General features: G+C 32.7%; 2 protein-coding genes across 2 annotated transcripts in view; one reads left to right on the top strand and one right to left on the bottom strand.

The window, feature by feature from the left end:
• Positions 1–22562, top strand: part of LOC132705902 (flotillin-2) — a 289458-nt gene that overhangs the window by 167833 nt on the left and 99063 nt on the right. The window lies entirely within an intron of this gene.
• Positions 1990–20032, bottom strand: LOC132705898 (glucose dehydrogenase [FAD, quinone]). Its single transcript, XM_060676846.1, has 7 exons — positions 19851–20032; positions 10566–11112; positions 7588–7838; positions 7230–7534; positions 3097–3300; positions 2861–3044; positions 1990–2808 (listed from the first exon to the last, which is right to left on the bottom strand). The coding sequence occupies exons 2-7, from the start codon at positions 10913–10915 to the stop codon at positions 2141–2143; spliced, it is 1962 nt and encodes a 653-aa protein (XP_060532829.1). The 5' UTR covers positions 10916–11112; positions 19851–20032; the 3' UTR covers positions 1990–2140.

Genomic DNA, 22562 nt, shown 5'->3' with positions numbered 1-22562 from the left:
TAAGACATTGTTCGATACAAATCACACGGTATCCACAGGATAGGTTGATTCCACTCAAAATTGTCACACGAAAGCACCTTCAAATAAAGGAAAACGCATCACTAATACACGCTGGGTCACAAGGCGGATTTGTCCCAAACCACTTGCTGCTGTCTGCAAAGAATATTAGGGCTTTTAGCTTGGATTATCATAAGGATACAAGTGCCAAACTTTTTGAAAATTGGTTTCCAATCAATCTATTAAAAAAAATTCCCAATAACAGTGTTATTAATAGTGATAACGCAAGCTACCACAACCCCCTGTTGCTCAAAACACCATCATCATCAAATGATATTAATTAAACTCCTAAATTCATGTGCAATTAAAAATCAATATGAATGCGGTAATTTGACTAGGCATACTGTTTTACTTCTTCCTCCATATCATTGCTTGTTTAACCCCATAGAGCATTTGTGGAATCAAGTAAAATCAAAAGTCAGAGCAGAAAATGTTACTCCTACTTTAATCCCCAGTGTTATAAATTTGATAAAAAATGTTGTTAGTAACATACCAATTGAGCGCTGGAAAAAAACAGTACAGCACATTATTAAAATTGAGGACTCTTACATTTCTATACAAATCGACATAGTGACTGATAGTGAAACAGAATCAGATTTAGACATTTAGAATAAAACTGTAGTTATGTATAGATATTCCTAGTCAGTAATTTATTTTATATATTTCATTGTCATTGTTTTTTCCCAGTGTAATTTAATGCGATTATAACCACCTTAATAAACAAAAAAATATATATATTATTTCCAAAACTTTTGAAAGTCCGTTCCTAATGTTCTGTCCTACCTACCAGACGCACGATGAAGATTCAGATTATACCTACGTTTTGAATTCCGCTATCCGTGAAATGCAATTTATGTTACACCCTTCGGAAAGAAAAGCTCTCCATTGAGGTCCAAAACGCGTAAATACCAAGACATTGCAACAATAAGAAGAACGTAGCCTTTTACTAGTCGTTTAATTAGGCCAACGTGTTTAGCGATAATGACAATCGGTGTTTTGTTTCTTCACTTTTAAAATTGTGAAGTAATTATTAGGGTTTGGACATTCGTCCCTATAACGGAAATGTCGGTGTTTAAAGATTAGACAAATGTAATATATATTTTTTGCGTTATAAATAATAAAATTAATGATTTGTTCTGTGAAATTTCAAATTTTTAGTTAAATTTATATAAAAAATAATAAAGATATATTATTTTAAATGCAAATTAATAATTATCCCTCTCGTTGTTGTGTTGGTGTTTTTTAAAAACAAGAACAATTGTGGTATTCTAGTCTATTTGGAGGAACCTGTTTCTTAACTGATAGTCGTAAAAATATTTTACCGAAAATAAATATTTCATTTTTTGTTAAAAAAAAAACTTCAGATCTTTCTGAGAGTATATTATGTTTGATAAACCCTACTTTAGGCACAAATTTGGTTTGGCACGGGTGAAACGAGCGCTAAATCAACGAATGATTCAAGGAGTTTTTCAGGGTCTTATATACTATACTTTCTCTGCGACTATTCGTTTTTGGGTACATTTGCTCTACAGGGTCTTGATCTGAAAGTTTCATTTTACGCACGAAGAGTTGTTGGTGGAAAAACAACAATAAATAGAATGAATGACATGACATAGGTGAACAAGAGTCTACATAAGAAACTCCAACATCTAACCAACCAAACCATACCAAAATCTTTTCAGTGGTTTGATCCGCGTTCCATCTACCTCCGCTCCGGTTTTCAGCTTTGTAGCTCTGCAGGATATGATTTTAATTTAGCACTAGAATTTTACACCAATTCATAGGACGAAACTGTCAGTTTTTTTGTTTACTTAATAATAAATAGTCCCACTTTAACAATATAGAAAAGTCTTCGACCAAAGTGTTGCTCTCTTCTTTATAACTTCAAACTTAGTAAACACTAATCAGTGAAAATAATAGCAAACGTCACGTCAACAGGTTTATTAACAATAAACAAAAACTATTTACACACATCTTGAGCAAAATATTGATTCAGTGTGAGTTTTTATTTTTAAAATTTAACAATTAAATATGGCCATATTCCGGTTGGCTTAAGAATTACCTATATACAAATTTATTACTGCTATAATACCACCCTACTCTGACTACCGTCATCCACTACACTAGCTTGGTATTTAACTCCTAAACTTCGTCTCTTCCGTCTGTTTCGACCTTTGAGCCAGTAATCTTTCACGAAATCCGAACCTCTTTCTCCAATCATCATCACCGGAGCCTGGATGTTCCCATTCGTTATGGTGGGCATGATGGAAGCATCGATCACCCTCAATCCAGCCACCCCATACACTCTCAATTGAGGATCTAACACCGCATAAGGGTCGCTTTGCGGACCCATTTTGGCGGTACAAGAATAGTGATAAATCGACAACGTGTACTGCCGAATGAAACAATTCCAGTACTCGTCAGTATATGGCGGTAAGTGTTTACAATTCGGCACTCTGTTTTGCTTTTCATGCAACCTAGAACCGAATCTCTTTAGCGCTTCGGTTTGGGCGTATGCCAACCCGGCCTTTACTCCTTCTCTGAGCACATTTACGTCGTGCGGATGAGTGAGATAGTTGTGGTACAGTAGCGGGTACTCGAGAGGATTATTAGACCGCAGCTTGATGTAGCCTCGTGACTTTGGACGCAGCATCATCGGGTAAACAGCAAAAGTGTCTTTGAAGTTGACATCCGAGAAGACTTCCTTGTAGTATTCGTCCGTCAAACCGTGGGCTTTTTTGATTTGGGTCCCTGGAACACAGATATGATATCCAAATATAGATGCAGGTGATATTAATATTACCTCCGTCGGCAGGAGTGCTGGTACTGACAAGCATGTACTCCATATCAGGCCAGTCGTCAGATCGGTTAGCGTACTTGGTCGGTATAAACCCTACAGCTTCCAAACCAATCGAAGAAGTTAGCGGCCCGTCCTCCTTGACAGCATATCTGAGTGCGGTATTAAGATTGACCAATCTGTTGAGCAGCTGAAAGTAACAGCTTGAAAAAAACATCGCCGTTGATTTGGAATCGGATTACCAGAGATATGGGATGATCGATAAGGAAACTTAGAGGCGCTGCGATGTGGTCTTGGAGATTTTGACCCACCCCCGGCGAATCGTGCACCACCTTAATGCCAACCTCGCGAAGGTGCTCTTGCGGACCGATACCACTGAGCATGAGGATTTGAGGACTGTTGATCGCTCCTGCTGAGAGAATGACTTCTTTTCTGGCCAGCACTCTCTGGGACAATTAATCAAATAGGAGAATATCGCATTTAAAATCGCTGCTTAGAATATTTGTTAAACGAGTTTGCGTCACGAGTGTCTGAAGTAGTTGTCCTAAGATCGTCTTCGCATGAGCGACGTGGTGAATGCAGAATCACCATAACTGACAAACCACCGGTGTTTTATTTATCTACCCGAAATTTTTGATCGCTCCCAATCCGTTTTTACAATACTGTAAATACTGCAAAACAGAACAACGATAGCGTTCGTTTATTTATTTGTTTTCAAATTTAAATTAAATGAAAATTGCATAGAAAATAGAAAATAGGAAAATATGAAAGGTTTAACGTTATTTTTCTACTCCTTTCTCAAAATACCCAATTATCTGCTGATCTAGCGTACGGAGAGTGTCATTTTACTTCGTCATTTCGGATATTTCCGGGATATTACCGCACGAGTTTAGCAGCAATCGTATGTTTTCGGAGATATTTCCTACCGATGGAATTTTGACGTTTGTCAATTCTGACGGCCATGACAGTGAATGTTCGTATCGAATTGCAAAAATGTACCCACAAGCTAACGGTCGTGGAAAAACTATAGTAATTAACACGTTTGGTAAAATGTGCAGCAAAAAGGCAGTTATTATACATACTAGCACATCTAATTAGTAGAGAGTTTGATGAGTCTTCTATAGAAAATAAAAAGATATATTATTAACATATAATAAATAAAAAGCATATCAAGCAATTTCTGTAGGTTTTAAGTGACACCGTTTAATAAACTATAAATAATAAATTATTTCATAGGAATAACAATATATGTGCTTCCAATGTTTACTCTGAGTGCAGAATGATGTCTGAATATTTGATTTGAATAACTTTGTGAAGTTTTATATATATATATATATATATATATATATATATATATATATATATATATATATATATATATATATATATATATATATATATATATATATATATATATATATATATATATATATATATATATATATATATATATATATATATATATATATATATATATATATATATATATATATATATATATATATATATATATATATATATATATATATATATATATATATATATATATATATTATAAGTAGAGAGTCGCAGGGAACATTCCGGAGCTCGAAAATGTTCCATTGAGAATGGTTTTCTTTTCTTACTTTGAGCTAAGCTAAGCTAATATCATATGTTGAAATCGATTTAAATAGAAAAATATAAAATTATTGGAAAGTAGAAAATGCATTTTTTAAGGTATTTTTAATTTTAACAAAACAAAATATTTTGAGATGTTTAGCTCGATTTGATATTTTGATAGTCCATTTTGATTTGACTCAATAAGTAGAAAGTTTTATAAAATACAGCCGCGGATGTGTTTGTGAAATTAACAAATATGACGTGAGAATTTTTTTCAATTTTTGTACAAATATTTCTTGTCTATTTTTGACACTTGTTTGTCCTTAAATGAACCTGAAATATATAAAACTGTAAATAAAAGTTAAACTAGTTTTTAATTATAAAATAAAATTATAATAAACCATGTAGGTTCTATTTAAAATTGTTTAAATTGTTATTTTTGTCATCAACATGTCTTTTTCAAATTTATATATATATATATATATATATATATATATATATATATATATATATATATATATATATATATATATATATATATATATATATATATATATATATATATATATATATATATGATGACACTATATTCCGGGATATCATCCGTTCGCTCGTTAAACTCCGACTGGAATCCTGCAGACGTTTTGCCAAAATCTCACTTGGCATCTTCAATGCTCGCGCTCCGAAAACACTTCGAAACAATCAACAAGCGAACGGATGATATCCCGGAATATAGTGTCATCACATTTTTCCATCCGTGAATCAATACGCGAAAATATATGTGTAATGTAATGTGTAATATATGTGTGATTTCTACATCCATTTCTGGTATGTGTAGCCAATTTTTACTGGTCATATTTTTCACATATCAGACTGAAGAAGTTCCCTGTGCACATAGTGTATTTTTTGTTTTTGTACTTTTTTATTAGGAACTACTTGTGGATGGTATAGCAGTAAAGGAGTGAACAACATGCAGGCTCTAAACCCGAATAGTAAAAAGAAAAGAAATAATAACTTCGCTGAAAACAAAGAACCTTGGATATCTTGGTTATAGTATGAGAGGTCCCAAGTTTTTGGTAGTACAGAATAAATGAACCTTCGATAGAAGGCACTAGAAAAAAAGAACCAAAAGTTTGTTAGTTGTTAAAAATACAAAAAGTTTGAACAAGGCATTGTTCGTTTTATTTTAATTATAAGAATCAGTTCATCGTATTTTAGTTTACGTTGTCTGAACTCGTTCTTTATTTATCTGCACATATGGAAGTACTGTTAGTTTTTTTTTCTATTAAAACTGTCACCATTATAGGCAATTTTTTATTAATCATTTAAATGCAACATAAGCACAAGCAAGATTACCAAGCACTTATTTGTCCTTGTCCTTTCTCATAAGAATCGCACGTAGATATTCGTTTGTTAAATGTCGCGAAAGATTTCTCTAACTCATTAAATTCGAATAAATAATTATTTAGGTCATTACTAAGTTTGGCAGTCGCGAACACATAATTGAGCAATATATTCGACATTGATTTTTAACATTTTCTTTATCTAATATTTTTTATAACTTTATTAATATTCAAAAATATTCAACATTGAACCCAAGAATTTAAATAGGACGTCGTAGAATCGTAACTATCGAACATTCTGTGGTTGCCGGCATTGACCTTACCGAATATTGTCCGCTTTATTCCCATTTAATGTGGCACAAATTGCTATAGTAAATTTTAAACGGTATTTAAATGAGGGAACTAATATTTTAAAGAAATAGCACAAACACAACAAATTGAAATTAAAATCAGCACTGAAATAATACCTGAAGATGAACTTTTCAAAAAAATCGAAAAAACAGTTGTCGGTAAAACAAATTTTGAAGCAAAAAGCATAGCAAAACCTTCATTGCCTTAAGTGATCTCCTAATTTTAATTCCTTATACATTCCTGCTTAGTTTGCGAAAATCATTTTAAAAATTAGTAGAGTAGAAAGAGTTGAGATGTTTACGGCGTTATAGGAAAATAAGCGTTGAAATATTGCAGTGTAATGATGTAGCATAGTTAATTTTACGTTATTTCTAATTTTAACATTGTGACCACTGTTGCCAAAAATGAAACCATTCTAACCAAAAAAGTTTAAAATTTCCATTTGCCATTTGAGACAAAAATTGTTTCAAATATTGCTTCAGATGTTCTTTAAATCTAACGTTATTGTGTCAAATAACGCCAATATTTTTGGTACAATAGTATTCAAAATTTAATTTTGAATAACCGATTTCTGTATTTAAGTTATTTTTTAGAAAATTTACATTCTTGGATTATAACGCACGATTTGCATGGATTAAGCTTCGAGTTGCGATCTTGAGACATCTGATTTAAAGTTTTAAGATACTCTTGCATAAATGTTGCAAATCCTATTGTCAACGATTAAATAACTTTCGGGTTATCCGAAACACGCCTGAACGAATAGTTTCCTATTTGATGTGCGTTTTTCGAACAAACGTGAACATCTGTGATTATTGGGCTGATACCAACCCAAGCATTTTTCACAAAACACATACACACACAGACAACGTACCCAGAAGTGGAAGGGTGGAAATTGAATAGGCGATGTGCACTTGGATTTACTACAAATGTCATCGACCTAGTTCTAATAAAGATAATAGAGAACGACCCTGTATACAATCATGAGGATAGGAGGAACGGGTGCAGTCCAGTTTATGGGTGACACATGAAAAACAAAGTTTACAGTACCAAATCTAACATAACATATTTCCTCCACAACTAACCTGTTTGACTCCATTTTTAATAAACTCCACGCCATACGCGCGTCTAGTGACCGGATCGATGAGTACCCTGGTGACGTGGCTGTACATTGACAAATGGAAATTTTTCCTTAGCCTTATGGGTCTAAGGAAGGACTTGGCGGCACTACATCTGGCCCCCCGTCTCATCGTCATTTGGTACAATGCAAAACCCGTTTGTTTCTCGCCGTTGATGTCCCTGACGTCGTAGCCCATCTCTTGACCGGCTTCCAGAAAGGCGACTCCTAGCGGAGTGTTGTACGGACACTCCTGGACTGTTTGGTACCCGCCTACAATACGAGTTCGTTGAGAAAACAGCAAAGTGATGTAATGTCGTAAGTACCAACTCCGTGGAATCTCGTGTCCTTGGCTAAGTACGGGTTCCTTTGGTCTTCGCTTTTTTTAAAGTAAGGCAGTACTTCCTCGTAAGACCACCCGATGTTGCCGAAGTGTGCCCATCGGTCGAAATCGCGTTTGTTACCTCTAACGTACAGCAAGGTATTCAAAACGCTCGATCCTCCAAGCACCTTCCCTCTGGTCCAGCTGCATCTGTTTTCAATCATCGCTTGACACGCCGTCTCTTGTGGTTCCGTCCTAAATTCAACTAGCCGTATTATTAACGATTACGGTACAGCAAGAGAAAAATTAGCACAAAGAAGAGACAACTGCTCGTTACTAAATAAAAGCCCCTTTGCTGTGTGTATTTGGTGTATAAATCTTTTGAAATATTTCTGTGTAAATTTCGTGTCGATACTATTCCAAGAAAGCTAGAAGTGTGACTTGGTTTTCTTTCCGAAAGATCTGAATCGGTAAGTACCGTCATTCGCAGCTTGCCTATCGTCAATGCCATAATTTGTAATTATGATTTCTTCTTTCACGAAAAAAAAAATGCATCACAGATTCGCACATATTAATTACAATGTATGTATGTTTATGAAAGTTAATTTTCAGACATAAATTTATTGTGATGTGTTCCAGAGCTATGAAGAACTTGTTAACTATAAAGTTTTGGAGCACCATTTTGAGGACAAATATTATTTTGTAAGGGCTTCAATTGAACGTTAGCTACATATATGTTCATTTCCAATTTTCAACATAACAAGAAAAACTTAACGAATAGATTTCGAGGAAGTGTTACCAATTTGATTTAAATAACATTTTCTCCTTGTAATTTGAATATACATAACAACATACTCATTAGAGGTACATACTTAAATATTATTTAGTATTCCATAGATCATTACTGTCGAATGTCAAGAACAAATATTTTTTCTTTATCTTATTATCATTCATATTTGCCAATGGCGTCAGACAGTGAGCATTTTTGTAATTATTTCAAGCCGTCAATATGAAACGTTATTATTTTGTTGCAAAACCGTAAATTTATCTGCGACGTATGCAAAAGGTATATTTGTTTCATTCAACAAATATATTAATAATATATATTAATATATATAAAAATATTCAACAAATATACACATTTTGGCCTGGTTACACAAATAACTATTTTTTCAAATGTAATACTTTTATCGATGGAGTATATGCCAACTGTTTTATACCAGGCTAAAATGTTATAGAATGCTACAAATCTATTTATAGTGTATGCGCATAACCTATAAAATAAATGTAACTTTGTAATGTATATGTATACTGGTAATATAAGTGTATGGTTTAATGCACCTTTTTTTAGAATTCCCAAATAAATAATTTACTGCATACGCGAAATATAAATGAGCTAAGAATATTGATATTTAACGTCATCTTTTTAGTTGTCGAAGAATATGATTCAAAAACATGGCATGACACGGATGGAAAAAAAATTAAGTACTACAGAAAATCACCTACTTGCTATCGTTTCACAATTTTTTATTTTATGTCTGGGAATAAAGTTTCTAACACAAAAGTTATTTAAATTCATTTTATTTCGGGTAAAATATTGTCATTTACTGTCATTGTCATATGCCATACTATTTCTATTTTCTTCATTTTTTCCAACAACGTTTTATAGACTGGAGATAATTTTTTAATTAAAATTACTAAGTTACTGCCAAAATCTGACGTTTCTGTAGTATCCGAGTGTTTTTTTTGATTTTTACATTTACATTTTTAATTGTTTTTTTAATAATCCCGTATTTATTTTTTTATTTTTATTTTTTGTACCCTTCTACTGTGAAATTTTTCATTCACTTATATAATTAAGATTTTTTTTAATTGTCAAGGAGATCCTTTGATGCCTCTTTTTAAAAGTTCCATTCGCATACCAATTTTGAAAACATTCATCAGTTTTTGCAAGACAGTCAAATGAATGCTTGCAAATGTTTTACTACTTTTCTATTACTCAACCGTAGCTTAAATTGAAAAAATAAATAATTCCATCATTTTATCAACTATTTTATTAAATGTTCGAAATTATCACCTTGTGCATTTTGACAATAATGAAGTCTGTCAAAAATAATGTCAACATGACTTGGCGCTCTCTAATGTTGATTTCACATGCAACCTTACAATAATTATTATCGATATTTGTATTACATTCAATTGTAATTAAAAATGATTCTTTTTATTTTTTTTGTCTTACCACAACTGTCGAATCAAATGTGTGACAAATTAGTATGCAATAGACCGTGGAAAGACTTTTAAAAGGAGAAATCACATGACCCCTCTTAACATTTAATAAAAATACTTAAAATGACTCCCTGCTGTCATTCTAAAAGTTTTAAGTCGGAGAAATTGCTAGATATATGTATTTAGACCTCCAAACGTCACTCTTGACATGAAAACTTAACTATATTATATATGAAATTAATCTAGAATTTTCAAAGAAATTATAAACAGATACCACTCGGTAAGTGTATCGAATCTTATCTAAAAGGGTGTTTATATTACATGCTTGTCCATCTGATTTTCCATTCGAGAATACTAATTTTGACGTTCACGTTATCTGATGTTATTTGCTCTTTAATATTAATGTTAATGTTTTTTGTCGTAACCCTAGTTATGGACGAAAATATAATTAACACCTTCCTTGTTACTTCATTGCTAAATTTATTACTCTCATTTTTTTGGTGTTTGGCATTTGGTTCTGGATGATCGATTTTACCAATAATAAAAGTTTTATCAGTAAACAAAACACAAAACGAATATAAAATATTATCAACGGACATGTCAAATGTTAAATCTAATGGTGTGACGATACAAATACGAATAAAAAATCAAATAGAAAAACAGATAGTGTGAACGCACTTTAACATCAAAGGTTCCTATAGGCTTTGTCTCTCCTCTGTGTTCGCTTCTCTGTGGGACAGCGAGCACAGTACTCACTTATATCCCCAGTCCAATTTGCTTTTGTGCAAGTATAAGCTCAGAATTGGGACGTCAGATATTTCTGTCTCGTGACCTCCGGCCTCTAGAAGCAGTACCTTCCATTGCGGTACTTCCGTGAGTCGGTTCACGACGACAGAGCCTGCGCTTCCCGATCCCACCACGATAAAGTCGTACGTGTCATCAAGAACATTGCGTTCGATAGGTCTGTTCTCGGGATCGAACTGATCGTAGTGAAAGTAAGTTAGAGCTGCTATCAAAAAGGGCAACACGGCAATTTTCCCGGCTCCAATAAGTGCTACTCCGGCTTTGACCGCCGTCGCTACAGTAGGTACCGCTATGACGGCCATTTTGCTTATTAAAACGTGACTAGATTTAAAATAAGTTAATTAGTGACTAAGATAGAGTCTTTGGCAGAATGTTATAGCGTGCACCACGTCCTCATAGGCACCAAAAAGTCTTGCGGATTCCGAAATTTGTGAGAAAAGTCGGTGGGGCTCTGTGACGATCAACTAGTAGTTCCGGGTCCGTTTCCATGGTTGCCGAGCTGTAAGAAAAGGAAGTCACAGTTAGTACCCATCATTACGCGACCGCTAAAATTAAAAAGAAAGTAATGTCGACGGTTGCATCAATAAAAATTGTCAATTACATAAGTAGTAATCCAATTAAGCTGAGCGTTTCGTATATACACGCGTTGCTCCACCAATTCGGTACTTAATTGCTTCAATTTTAAACGGCGGTCTACTTTATCGGCACCGAAATGACCCGGGTGGATTTGGATTATGCAATTTTTTTTCACTGGTTCGTCAACCCTTTTTTGCTTTACGAAGCGGTCATTTCTCCGGATTTTCACAAATTCTCTGCCCTCCTAAATTTTCAGCTGGAGTTTGATCATAAAGTTTATATAATAATTTAGACGGCTAAGATAAACTACTGAATTTTTGCATCCCAGGGCTACTCCAGATTCTCTATCATTTAAAAAATTACAGTTGTACCGAATGTCGCTCCTTATTTGAAATTTAACGCCGTCTGTCTAAATTTATTTTTGGATTCTTGAGAAATTTTCACGTTAGGTTCGGTCAGGGTTCCCAATGCTTCATTTCAATAGTTTCTGATTTTTTGTTCTTTATTTTAAAAAATGAAACATTATATTTATTTTTCAAATACGTCATTATTATTGGATTGGCCTTGTTCTATTCCTGTTTCCTATGGGTTTGTTTTTATTCCATTTTGTTGTATCAAAAATCCTTCAGACTCCAAAATTTTTGCTCAGTTCGACATTACATACTTGCAAATATTAGAAATTTCCAACTCTGGATCCGTAAATTCTCAATGATTACTTTCGGCACTTAATCAAACGCAGTAAACACATCTAATACTTTTCAATACAATCAATGTAGGATAAGGAAGCTTGATGGAACTCACTAACCATTTCCTGAGGAAGTCCAGCAAACACGGTATAAATCAATTTTCAAATGCATTCACAGGCAAAAGCTATTTAGATATTAACCGCCAAAAATAGTTAAAATAATCCAGGAAAATCCTTAGTGCATTTAGTAAATCATTCTACCAATTTTATTATTTTGGTAAATACCAAATTAAGTGTGGATTCTTCTGAAATCAAGCAACTATTCTACGATAGCAGGTTATGTGAGGCTATCTATCATAAATAATTTTCAAAATATAAGAATATAAATCAATGTATAAATGTTTTAAAGGTTGATAGGTTTGATATTGCTTGAAAATGAGCATTATTTATCTATAAAATTAAAAAAATGTACTTTTTGCTGGCTTCTTTATAATTTTGGGGATGATACATTTATGGAGACCCGATTATCAAGAAGTTCAGAAGAAATAATTGGCATCGAAATTAATCCACACTGTTGTCGCCTCTCGATTATTACCACCATAGTCTAGTGTGGGTTGGGTTGGCCTTGTGACAATAAATTCACTGAAATTGCCATCTGGTTTAGTTGATTTTTTTTTATATTCATGGTGGAAAATCCTCAGTTTTTATAAACTACTAGTTATATACTTTCGGCGTTTCCAGTTTTGTAAAAGAAAATAGGACCAAGAAGAATACAATTGTACCAAGAAGTCATCTCGCTCTTCCTTTTATTTTTTCTACTTACGATTTGTCTTAAATCTTCCCGTTATCGGATTCAAAATATTGAACGGTGTAGAGAAAAAAAGGCTTATTTTTCCCAAGAAGCCACTTAGAAAAATAACCCGTTCAAAAAAGAGAGTCTCTCAAGGCCGATAAAATACGAGTGGGTATTTCTTAATTCACTTGAGCAGGATAATTACATATTTTGTGAGTTTGTTTTGGTTTGAAAGTAAATGGTCCAGAAAGAAATAACAAGCATGTATATGTTTGTATGCAACGCAATTCAGGTCAGCGCAAATCTTTTTTTTCTTATCGATTATATAACGGTGACTTTCAATAAGTAAAATGCAAACAGACTGAACATGTAGGCTAGTGTGGGATCGTATAAGATCGGCGATTGCATTTTATTGCGGATTCCAAGCAGGTATTATTGGTGCTTCCCACGTTAACTCTAAAGATATTAAAATTTGACACATCAAAATTAAAGTAAAACTTTTTTTTTAAACAGGGTAGGTAACAAATTAAAATAAACAAAAAGTGGTCTAAAAAAAGGTCGAAAGAGCAATATTAAAATTTCTTATTTTCCTTTTCTTTTAAATTTCATGTTTGTGTGTTCATAAAAAATTTTAAAAATAAATAAAATTGATGTAAACACCCAATTTCAATTGAGGTCCGATTTTAAATGAGCGGTTTTTTTTACCTTTGTCTTTCGTCGCGTAGAAAATCAATCGAACGTATTCGATCTGTCACTAGGTATTACCTCCGGAAACCTATTTTAAAACTACCGATTGTCTACTTTCAAATGTAGTTTTTTATTCCACTGTGATTACTTTCTCTGTTCCTTTGGCAGATTTATACGTTTTTCCCTTCTTTATTCGTAATTTAATTGCTTTCAAAGTTTGCCAGTTACACAATTTCGACTAGATTTGCCGGCATCAAAACCAATTTTTGGTTGATTTTGCGACTATATAGGGTGACCCCCAGTGTTATACTGCCAGACGCGTATAATTGTTTCTTTTTTTTTTTAATCATAAACAAAGATTTTAGAAAAACCTTTTTGTTAAGAATTAATCAAAAGCATATTGGTCGATTTTGTTAAAACTTGGCCAAACTAACCACGTAATTTTGGTGCCTGTTAATGATAATGTATTGTTTTTAGCCGGTCCATTGATTTTTCCAGGAAAATCTTATTGCTGATACAATTGATTAATTTGTAATACATGAACATCATTAACAATGCGAGAATATAGCTTGATTTTATTCAGCGTCATCTTTGAGACAAATTTTTACTAATAATCAAAGGTTTACTTATGGTTTTATATATAATATATACATTTTGATAGGAGTAGAGAACAACGGAAATCAGGAAAAGAAGATAATAACAAAATACAAAATACATTAAAACTGTCCTATGCAATAAATAAAACTTCATAACTACAAAGGCTTCAAGACCAATTACATGGTTGTGAATCATGAACATCGACTAATTAACAAAAAAGCAAAATTACACAAAAATGGAGAAAATGAGAAACACGAAAATAAGTAAGGACCTAGTAGTACAATCGACAAAACATTCAAACTAAGCTACACGTAAAACTAACATAGGAAACAAAAAGACAGAAAAGAAGAAAGTCCAAACCACGAAACGGCAGTGTCCCTAAGATTCTACAAAAAAGGGAAAAAAATTAAAGATAGGGCTTTATCAAGAAATAAAAAGGAATAGTACAATCGACAAAACATACAAACACGAAAATTGAGCTACAAGTAAAACTAACATAGGAAGCAAAAAGGCAGAAAAGAAGAAAGATTAGATTCTACAAAAAAGAGGAACAAAAGTAAAACAATTTTTTACATAAGGACTGAACCCCGTTGTACTTAAAAAAAGCTTTTGAAAGTATAAATGTTGTTAGTGTGGATAATAATAATAATAATAATAATAATAATAATAATAATCTAACTATGGGTAACAGTAGTCAAACGACTTTTTGAAGAATTTTTTTTATAAATCTGTGTCCTAAACGTTCCCGATTCTATTGTAATATTCATTTTGTAATATTTAATTTAATATTAAATATTTAAAATTCGCATATGTAACTTTTTCAATATTTAGAAAACTTACTTTTGTGTGTTTTTGATCCAAGAGGCGTCTTTGTTCTAATGAAATCATGATTAACATTTCTAATGACAATGTTCAAAAAATTATTAAGGCTCATTTTAACTTGATGTTAAAAAAATAATAAATACAATGCAAACTTTTCAACTTATTGCTATATACGACAAAATTAAGGACATTAAGGAAAAATTAAATAAAAATCAATTTTTTTAGTTTTGTAATTTCAAATTATAAAGAAATGAGTAGGAAAGCGCCAGTAAGATTTTTAGACGGGTGTATAATGGAAACCATGTTTACTTCTGCATTAGAGAGATACATGGCCGTATCGACTTTCCATATAGAGACGTCTTGACGCTCTGCATCTGCATCTCAATAGACTTGTTGTCATGTCTTTCAATAGGAACCAATATGCTGCTAATGTAGATGAAAAAATACTTCAAGCATACCAACGACCAACATAAGAAAAGTGACTGCAGATCTTGATCTTGATTTAGAAAACGCTGCAGAATTTCTGGGATATCCACTAATACCGCGTATCTAAGATCGTTAAGCGTTATACCGTTGATCTTGGACGTTCAGAGTATAAATTAAAGAGTATTGGGGATAAAACGATCAAACACCTTTTTTTATGGTTGCTGGTGTGGTTGTTATGCAATTATATTTTGCTACAGCTGTTTGAAATTTCAAAATACCTAAATAAAAACATGAATAGAAGACGTTAGTGTTGTTTTGGCTAAATTAATATCGTAAATTTTCATGAGTTTCATCGTATATGTCGCATATCGTTGTCAAAGGCGCTAAGTAGAGAATTTTTTAAAACCACTTAAACAAACGTATCTTATTAATATTTTGACAACAATTTAAAATGAACCGTTTTAATTTCGTTAATTAGACATATCAGCTTACAAACTCCTTATTTCGATAGTATGTGTGTATTAGAACAAGGGAGCCTATCGGATCAAAAACAGACAACATGTGGCTTTTATGAATATTTGAAAAAAAGTTACAAAGGCGAAGATGTCCCTTTTTGTGAGTTTGTTGAAATATTATAAAAGCAAGGACATATAAAAATTAAAATAATAAAAATTAAAAAATTCAAGTTTTAGTATACTCTCTTCTTTTTTTCTTTAATTAAAAGCGTTCGTATTTTTATTTCAATATTATACTCGCATCCATAGTTTTATGTTAGAAACTTCGAGAAAGCTGACATTCGAGTATATAACCGAGGTAGTTTCTTTTAGCCTTTTTATAGCAGAAAAATAAAAGCTTGGTGACTTAAATGGCTACTTAAAGTTGATCATTTCCTCTTACTTGATCGCCCCACATTGACTGTTTCAAAAATGAAACTTGTAAATGTTAGATAACACGAGCGATATTAACATTGGCACAATAACAGCCATTGACACAGATTAAATTTAGTTTAAACTGTATTTGCGGATCACACTGCTAATGATCATTTACAAATTGCCAATCGCTTGGTTGTTTATATTCCGCAATTTTAGTGCAACGTGATCTGATTACTAATTATACTCGGTTCCATTCTAGTACCTTTTTCTTGCGCTTTCAAGGACTTGCGAATTATTTTTTCTCCGGGTCAGAAGTTCATTTATCCCAGTAAATCTGAATGGCTGGGCGTGGTCAGGCATACGATTGCAACATTTTGGTTAAACATTGGCAAATTTTACGATCATTTTCTTCGGGGAATCGATTTGTGGCACTCGGAAATTTGAAGAGGACAAAATAAATATTGACTTTTGCAATGTTTACCGAAGAATATAGCCATTTCAAAAGGTCGTAATTTTTTTTTGTAGACTCCAACTAACTGCCCAGCTGTTTAACTTTTCGTTAACCCATTTTGTCCTATTTGTTGCGTTAATGCACCACCTATTCAATTTTTTTTTGTCACATCTAGGAAATATTTTTACACATCCATTTAGAAATTTTATTATTATCACTACTAAAGGAAATAAAACCGTAGAAATCGGTAATTTATGTGTAAAGGAAAGATCTTATATATGACTTCAAAATAGTAAAAAAAAAATATTCTGGATTTGTATTGCCATTTTTGCAGAAAACATATATTGGAAATACTATATTGACTATGCTTTATTTTCTGAAAATATTTACTGGTGCGTGAATGCACCACTGGTTTTATCTGTGAAACAAAACTTTGTTATTTCAAGTCTAGACAAGTCAGCGCATTTAGAATAAACATCCAACAATTAGCGTGTTCTTTAGTATTAGTTTGTGCCTTGTGCCCTGAACATTGCAGTTAGTAAAATATGGCATTTCCGAGGTATTTGACTCAAAAGGAATTAGAGGCGGCTATGGAGGAGATCGTGATGGATGAGGACAATAACAATGAAAGTCGTAAGTATTATTTGGATTTACATATTCTTATGTATTGTAGCATTCCATTCCTTGCAAATTTATGCTAAAAATAACGTGAAAAAATATTTGCAGAACATATTGACGCGGTCTATATTCCACCCGATGTGCATACCTTGACTGACGAAGAAGACATGAACGATAACATAAATCTACAAGAGCTTGGGGAACCAACTGATATAGTTGGAACTTTAGAGTTTCATCAGCTGCTGAATGGGACTCATCAGATGATGAAACTCTGGAATTCAAAAGAAGACGTATGCTTTTTGCAAACGACAAGCTTGCTTCTACTGTCAAATGGCAGAAAGGTCAGATTGAGTACACTCACACACCTATATCCAATGAATTTAGATCATGTGAGGAACTAAAAAATAGGCTTTCTGGAAAAACTCCGCTTGAAATATTTTTTATGTTTTTTGATGACGAAGTGGTTGATTTGATTTTAAATCTTACATTGCTTTGCGACTTTTAAAAACTGATAAAACAATTACTCAAAGAAATCTTACACCTGCCATAGATGAAGTCCGTTATGATAATCAAGGTCAATCATGCCAATAAAGCCCGAAGAAGATGTAGAATCTGCCACAGCCACACAATTTACGTTTTTCATAAGTGTAATGTGCATTTACATACTTCATACTTTGTAAAATATCACCAAAAATGAAGCCGGGTGTAACCAGGGGCGCGCTCACGTATCCTAAAATATTATGCGTTTTTCTGTATCAAATCAGCTTCTATTTGGAAAACAATCTACTTTTAGTTGTTTTCTGTGGAATTTGAACTTTCTTTTGTATATTTATGTATAAATTATATGTTACATCTTATGTGCCCCAAAACATTATTTAATGTTTTTTTCCCAGTAGTTCGTTTACGCACCAGTACTTTTTTGTATGTGTCAAGTTTTTATTTTATTTTGACACATGTAATGTATTCCTAAGTGCAACAAAATAAATAATTTCAGAGCAAAAAAGTATTTTTTTAATTTTTTTTTATACTTGGGACAATATTGGTTAAGCGTCTATTGATTCCATTCACAGTTCGTTTCAAAATTTAAATCGCGATACAGTCAAATTATTTTAATAGATAGCGTTGCGTAAATACCTGTGTGAATACCTTGCCGCAAGCGCTCAGAAATATTTCGTAAACCGAATCGTCACGTAGACTCTATACGTATCGAAACATTTTCCAGTCCAATCATAATCTCTATGTTGCTTGAAAAATGTATTTAAAATACTTGATAACAGATGATTTTCAAGTGACTGAAAAACATAAGAAGAGCAAATGCAACTTCCAAAAATGAACGTGTGAGATAATAATTATCAATACTTATTGAAAGCAATCTGTCCTGCTTCAAAATTCCCCACTATTTGTAAATCTTGCATCCTATGATTCATCTAGGAGGCACTAAAATTTAAAATATTTAATTACTTTATCTGCTTGCAGCTGTTGTTCTAGTCTAGTCTTTTTTTTTATATGGAGAGATTTGTCTATACTTAGATCAAACGAATTCCTGTTTTCGCAATAAGCTAATATTAAGTTCATTGAAAATTGTGATATTATTGAAAATAATGATGATTTTATAATAAGGGCCATGGTTAGTTGTAGATTTCATGTAGATTTTGGTATAATAAGTTTCGGAAAAGCCGATTTCGATTGGTATCTGACTGAAATCGACTAGAAAAAGCTCCATCTACTGGTAGGTTGATGTTTTCAGTACAAATGGCGCAAAAACCGATATTGACTAAAATTTTACGGAAATCGTCAAGAAAGGGTTACTGTCGAACCTAGAGAGGTTTTTAGTTCATATTTGTAGATTTTGTTACAGTCAGTGTGGGCAACGCTGATTTTGGTCGGGTGTTTGATGGAAATCAACTATAAAAACCTACAAAATTACATTTTAAGTTGATATTTACTGGTTTGACATAGTTTTCGATCCAATAATTACCAGCTAATCCGATTTTGAGTGTAATCTGATCGAAATTGTTAAGGACGACTGCAGTTCAGAACACAATTTAAATGCATTATTATATTTTGATCTGGTGCAGTCTTTGATTTTGATATTGTAATTTGCCAACTAAACCATCTAGTTGTTAGAATGTTAGAAAATATAATTAATGGAAAGTAAATCAACATAATAAACATTGCACAACATAAGACAATCCCTTTTAAAACAATTATTGAACCTACGTCCTATGACAATACAAGCAGTTTATTTAAGTCTGCAACTCAAATGTACACCCATCCCTAATTCCCAAATAAAATTTTCAGGTATGAGAATCGTTACATCAATAAATAGTAAGGCAAGCAGACTTAATATGTACAAAATTTACTCCGACTTACTTTTTAGGCAAAATATTCCTTACATGAATGGGAGTTACGTCTGGGTTCATTTTAAAACGAAAACTTCATAGTTGATTTAATTTAAAAAAAAATCGTCCTTTGCCTGAAAAGCTAAGAGCTTTGGCGCATACGCTCATATGAAGTTGTCAAAAAGGTCGGAAAAATGCCCCCCCTATAAATATTCACATTCAATTAGTTAGTTTCAAAACTAGATTTTCGCGTTACAATTTGTAAAAGGATAATCACCTTGTGAATAAATAAATAAATAATAAAGCAAACAGCTCGAATACGTAAATTTAAGACATTGAAAATTAAATAAAATAAATGTAAAATTTACCTAAATGTGCCTTTTGCGGTTCGACATCCACGAAAACTAACCAAAACACGATATTTCAAATTAGCAACAATAAACGAGTTCTCTGAATAAAACACCGCACGCTATTATCGGCATACGTTACACTCGAGCACCGTTCTCGGTGAAAGTTAAAGATCGAACTGAAGGAATATGGCTTTCGACCAGCGAAGACTTGGCCATCGGAATGGCTCTTTAAAAGGACCAGTCGAGTCAATTAAGAAGTTTGACGTTGCGAAATTACGCGTATCATCGCCACACAACAAGTTCAATAGTTCACGTTGCGACGGAGAGGGAGGCATATGAAAAAAGTGACGTCTACTTTTGCAACGGTTTGCAACTCGATGTGACTTTTCGCTAAGCAATTTCAAATTAAATTTAGAGCAAATTATTTTCAACAACATATACAGGGTGTATATGATAAGTATCCAATGGTTGAAATGGACTACAGAATGACCCAATGAATACGTGAGCCACTTTCATTGTTTAGCGTGACTTTCATGCCAAATTGTTTCTTTTTATCGAGTGCTGGTAGCACCAATAGATATATATTTTTTTTATTTTACTATTTACCCTTCTTTTTAATTAAATATTGTACAAAAAAAATACATTATACAGAAATTAAATTATAAAAAATTATAATATTCTTCGTCATCAGAGGAACTGTCTACTCTTGACGTTATAATTAGGTGGTCAAGATCCCCCATTTTCTGCTTTTCTTGAATGACATTCTGGACCGCTTTTCCGCAGTTCCCTGACGATACAACAGTAACTCAAGGTCTTTCATTTTGAACTTCATGTTGTCTTTTACTACAAAACCTTCACTTGCGTACACATAACTTCTATACACAATGTTGTGGCATAAAACAGTGCTTGGTAATAGTAATAATAATAATATGTGTTTATATTTTGCACTTCGTCTTTACATTTACCTATTAGCAGTAAAATAAAAGCACAGCGCAAAGAAAAGGAACTGGGAAACAATTTGAAAAAAGATCAAAGTCCGGTCCCTAATTTCATAGCTACTTATATCTTAACATATTATGATACATACTGAATATATCAATTCATTAACATGAATACATAAAAAAACAATACTGTACAGCATCTTATTAATAGAAATCTACTTCGCTAATTAATTATCTTTGACTAATAGATTAATTATAAAAAAAAAGTTTTATAATTTTTTCTAAAAGATGTGGGCATCCGTTTCTTTACGGTATTGGGAACAGCATTATACCATTTATAGACACAGTGGGAAACGGATCTTTCAAGCAATACGTTACGATGCGGGAGGAGAAATAAGAGCCCTATATCGAAGATTGTGAAGTGTGAATATCAGTTCGGTATTTTATTTGTTCAAAGAGATATAAGAGATAGATATTATGATAACAAGCGACTGCATGAAACTATCGACATTTTTCCATTGATAGCCAATTTGCGTCACTGAGTTTATACGATGTGCGATCACGTCGCCTGACACTCTAGATCAATGGTAGACACAATCGTGTACAACTTCTTGATCCAAACAAGGACCACAAACCGCATCTGCATAATTAAATTGAGAAAGTACGGGCGAATTCATTTAATTTAATTATTTAAGGTTAATTAATTTTAAGGTTACTTTTTAAAAGGTGACCACTGGGATAAATGTTTTTTAAACTCTTATTTACGTGGGACTTGAGACGCAAATCATTATTATATTTTCACATGACAATTGTTTCGACAACACTGTGTCTATCAAACGCATATTAGAAAGTAAGATCTAATTAACTCTTTGGATTGATCAAATAACATAAGATGAGATTTGGTAGCATTTATTTCTAGTTGATGCGAGTCTAACAACACTTCAACGCGCTTGATATCCTTGTCTATAATTCATATATTTGGGTATCATCAGCAAAGGAATGAATTTTGGAGTCCTGTAAACAACTACTTCAATTGCATGTATAAATATTAAAAAGGAGAGGCCCTAATATTGAGCCTTGGGGTACCCCACAGTACTACTTTATATGTTGCAACAAACTGAAAGCGGTCAGTACAGTAATTACGCATAAAAAAGACTGCAGCACAATAGAACTTCGTGATTGATTTTGTCGAAAGCTTTTGAGTAATCCAACAACAATAAGCGCTTTTGTAATTGTGCTAAATGTAGTAGTTCTTTTTTTATCAAATTATCTTTAAATTGAATATGTTTAATGGTCGATGATTTCTTGTTTTCTCCAGGATATTTTAATGTACCCTTTGATTTTTTAAGTAGGCTATTTTTCGGAGGTTGTCCAAAAAAAATCTACTTCAAACGAACCTCAACTTTCAGGAAAAGTTGAAAAGCATGTTGACACTAAAGGGGTCCTGGAGTTTGTTTCTATGGTTTTATTATTTCGATATAACCTAAAACCACTATTTTTCGTAAGGGATAGTTGTATCAATATAAAGAACGCTGCAAAAAACATGCAAAATATTGTCTTTTTTAATTATTATAGAAACCGCCAATATTTTGAGTATCTCAATTACTGCTTGTTTTTCTTTTTATAATATTCATTAACTATTTAGAGCTTGTATTTAAAAAAAAAGCTTATATAAATGCTTATAGGGGCTAAGTTAGACTAGTTTATACTGCTGTTTTTACCCATTTGCATGGAAAATGGGCGAGCAAAAGCTCGGCTATTTGAATACACTTAAGGAAGTATATCAACC

The sequence above is a fragment of the Cylas formicarius genome, unplaced genomic scaffold (genome assembly GCF_029955315.1).
Source record: "Cylas formicarius isolate icCylForm1 unplaced genomic scaffold, icCylForm1.1 PGA_scaffold_8__14_contigs__length_24414737, whole genome shotgun sequence".
In the NCBI taxonomy this organism is placed as follows: Eukaryota; Metazoa; Arthropoda; class Insecta; order Coleoptera; family Brentidae; genus Cylas; species Cylas formicarius.
Note: the sequence above shows the minus strand (reverse complement) of the source record. Positions and strands in the feature narration are given on the sequence as shown.

Bases quoted from the DNA above. Each gene is read 5' to 3' on its own strand.
- LOC132705898 (XM_060676846.1), bottom strand. From the start codon at position 10,915: ATGGCCGTCATAGCGGTACCTACTGTAGCGACGGCGGTCAAAGCCGGA. The intron at 3,301-7,229 runs GTTAGTTGTGGA...TAATTGTCCCAG, and splicing joins TTAAAAATGGAGTCAAACAG to AGAGTGCTGGCCAGAAAAGA. The intron at 2,809-2,860 runs GTAATATTAATA...TCTGTGTTCCAG, and splicing joins CAGCACTCCTGCCGACGGAG to GGACCCAAATCAAAAAAGCC.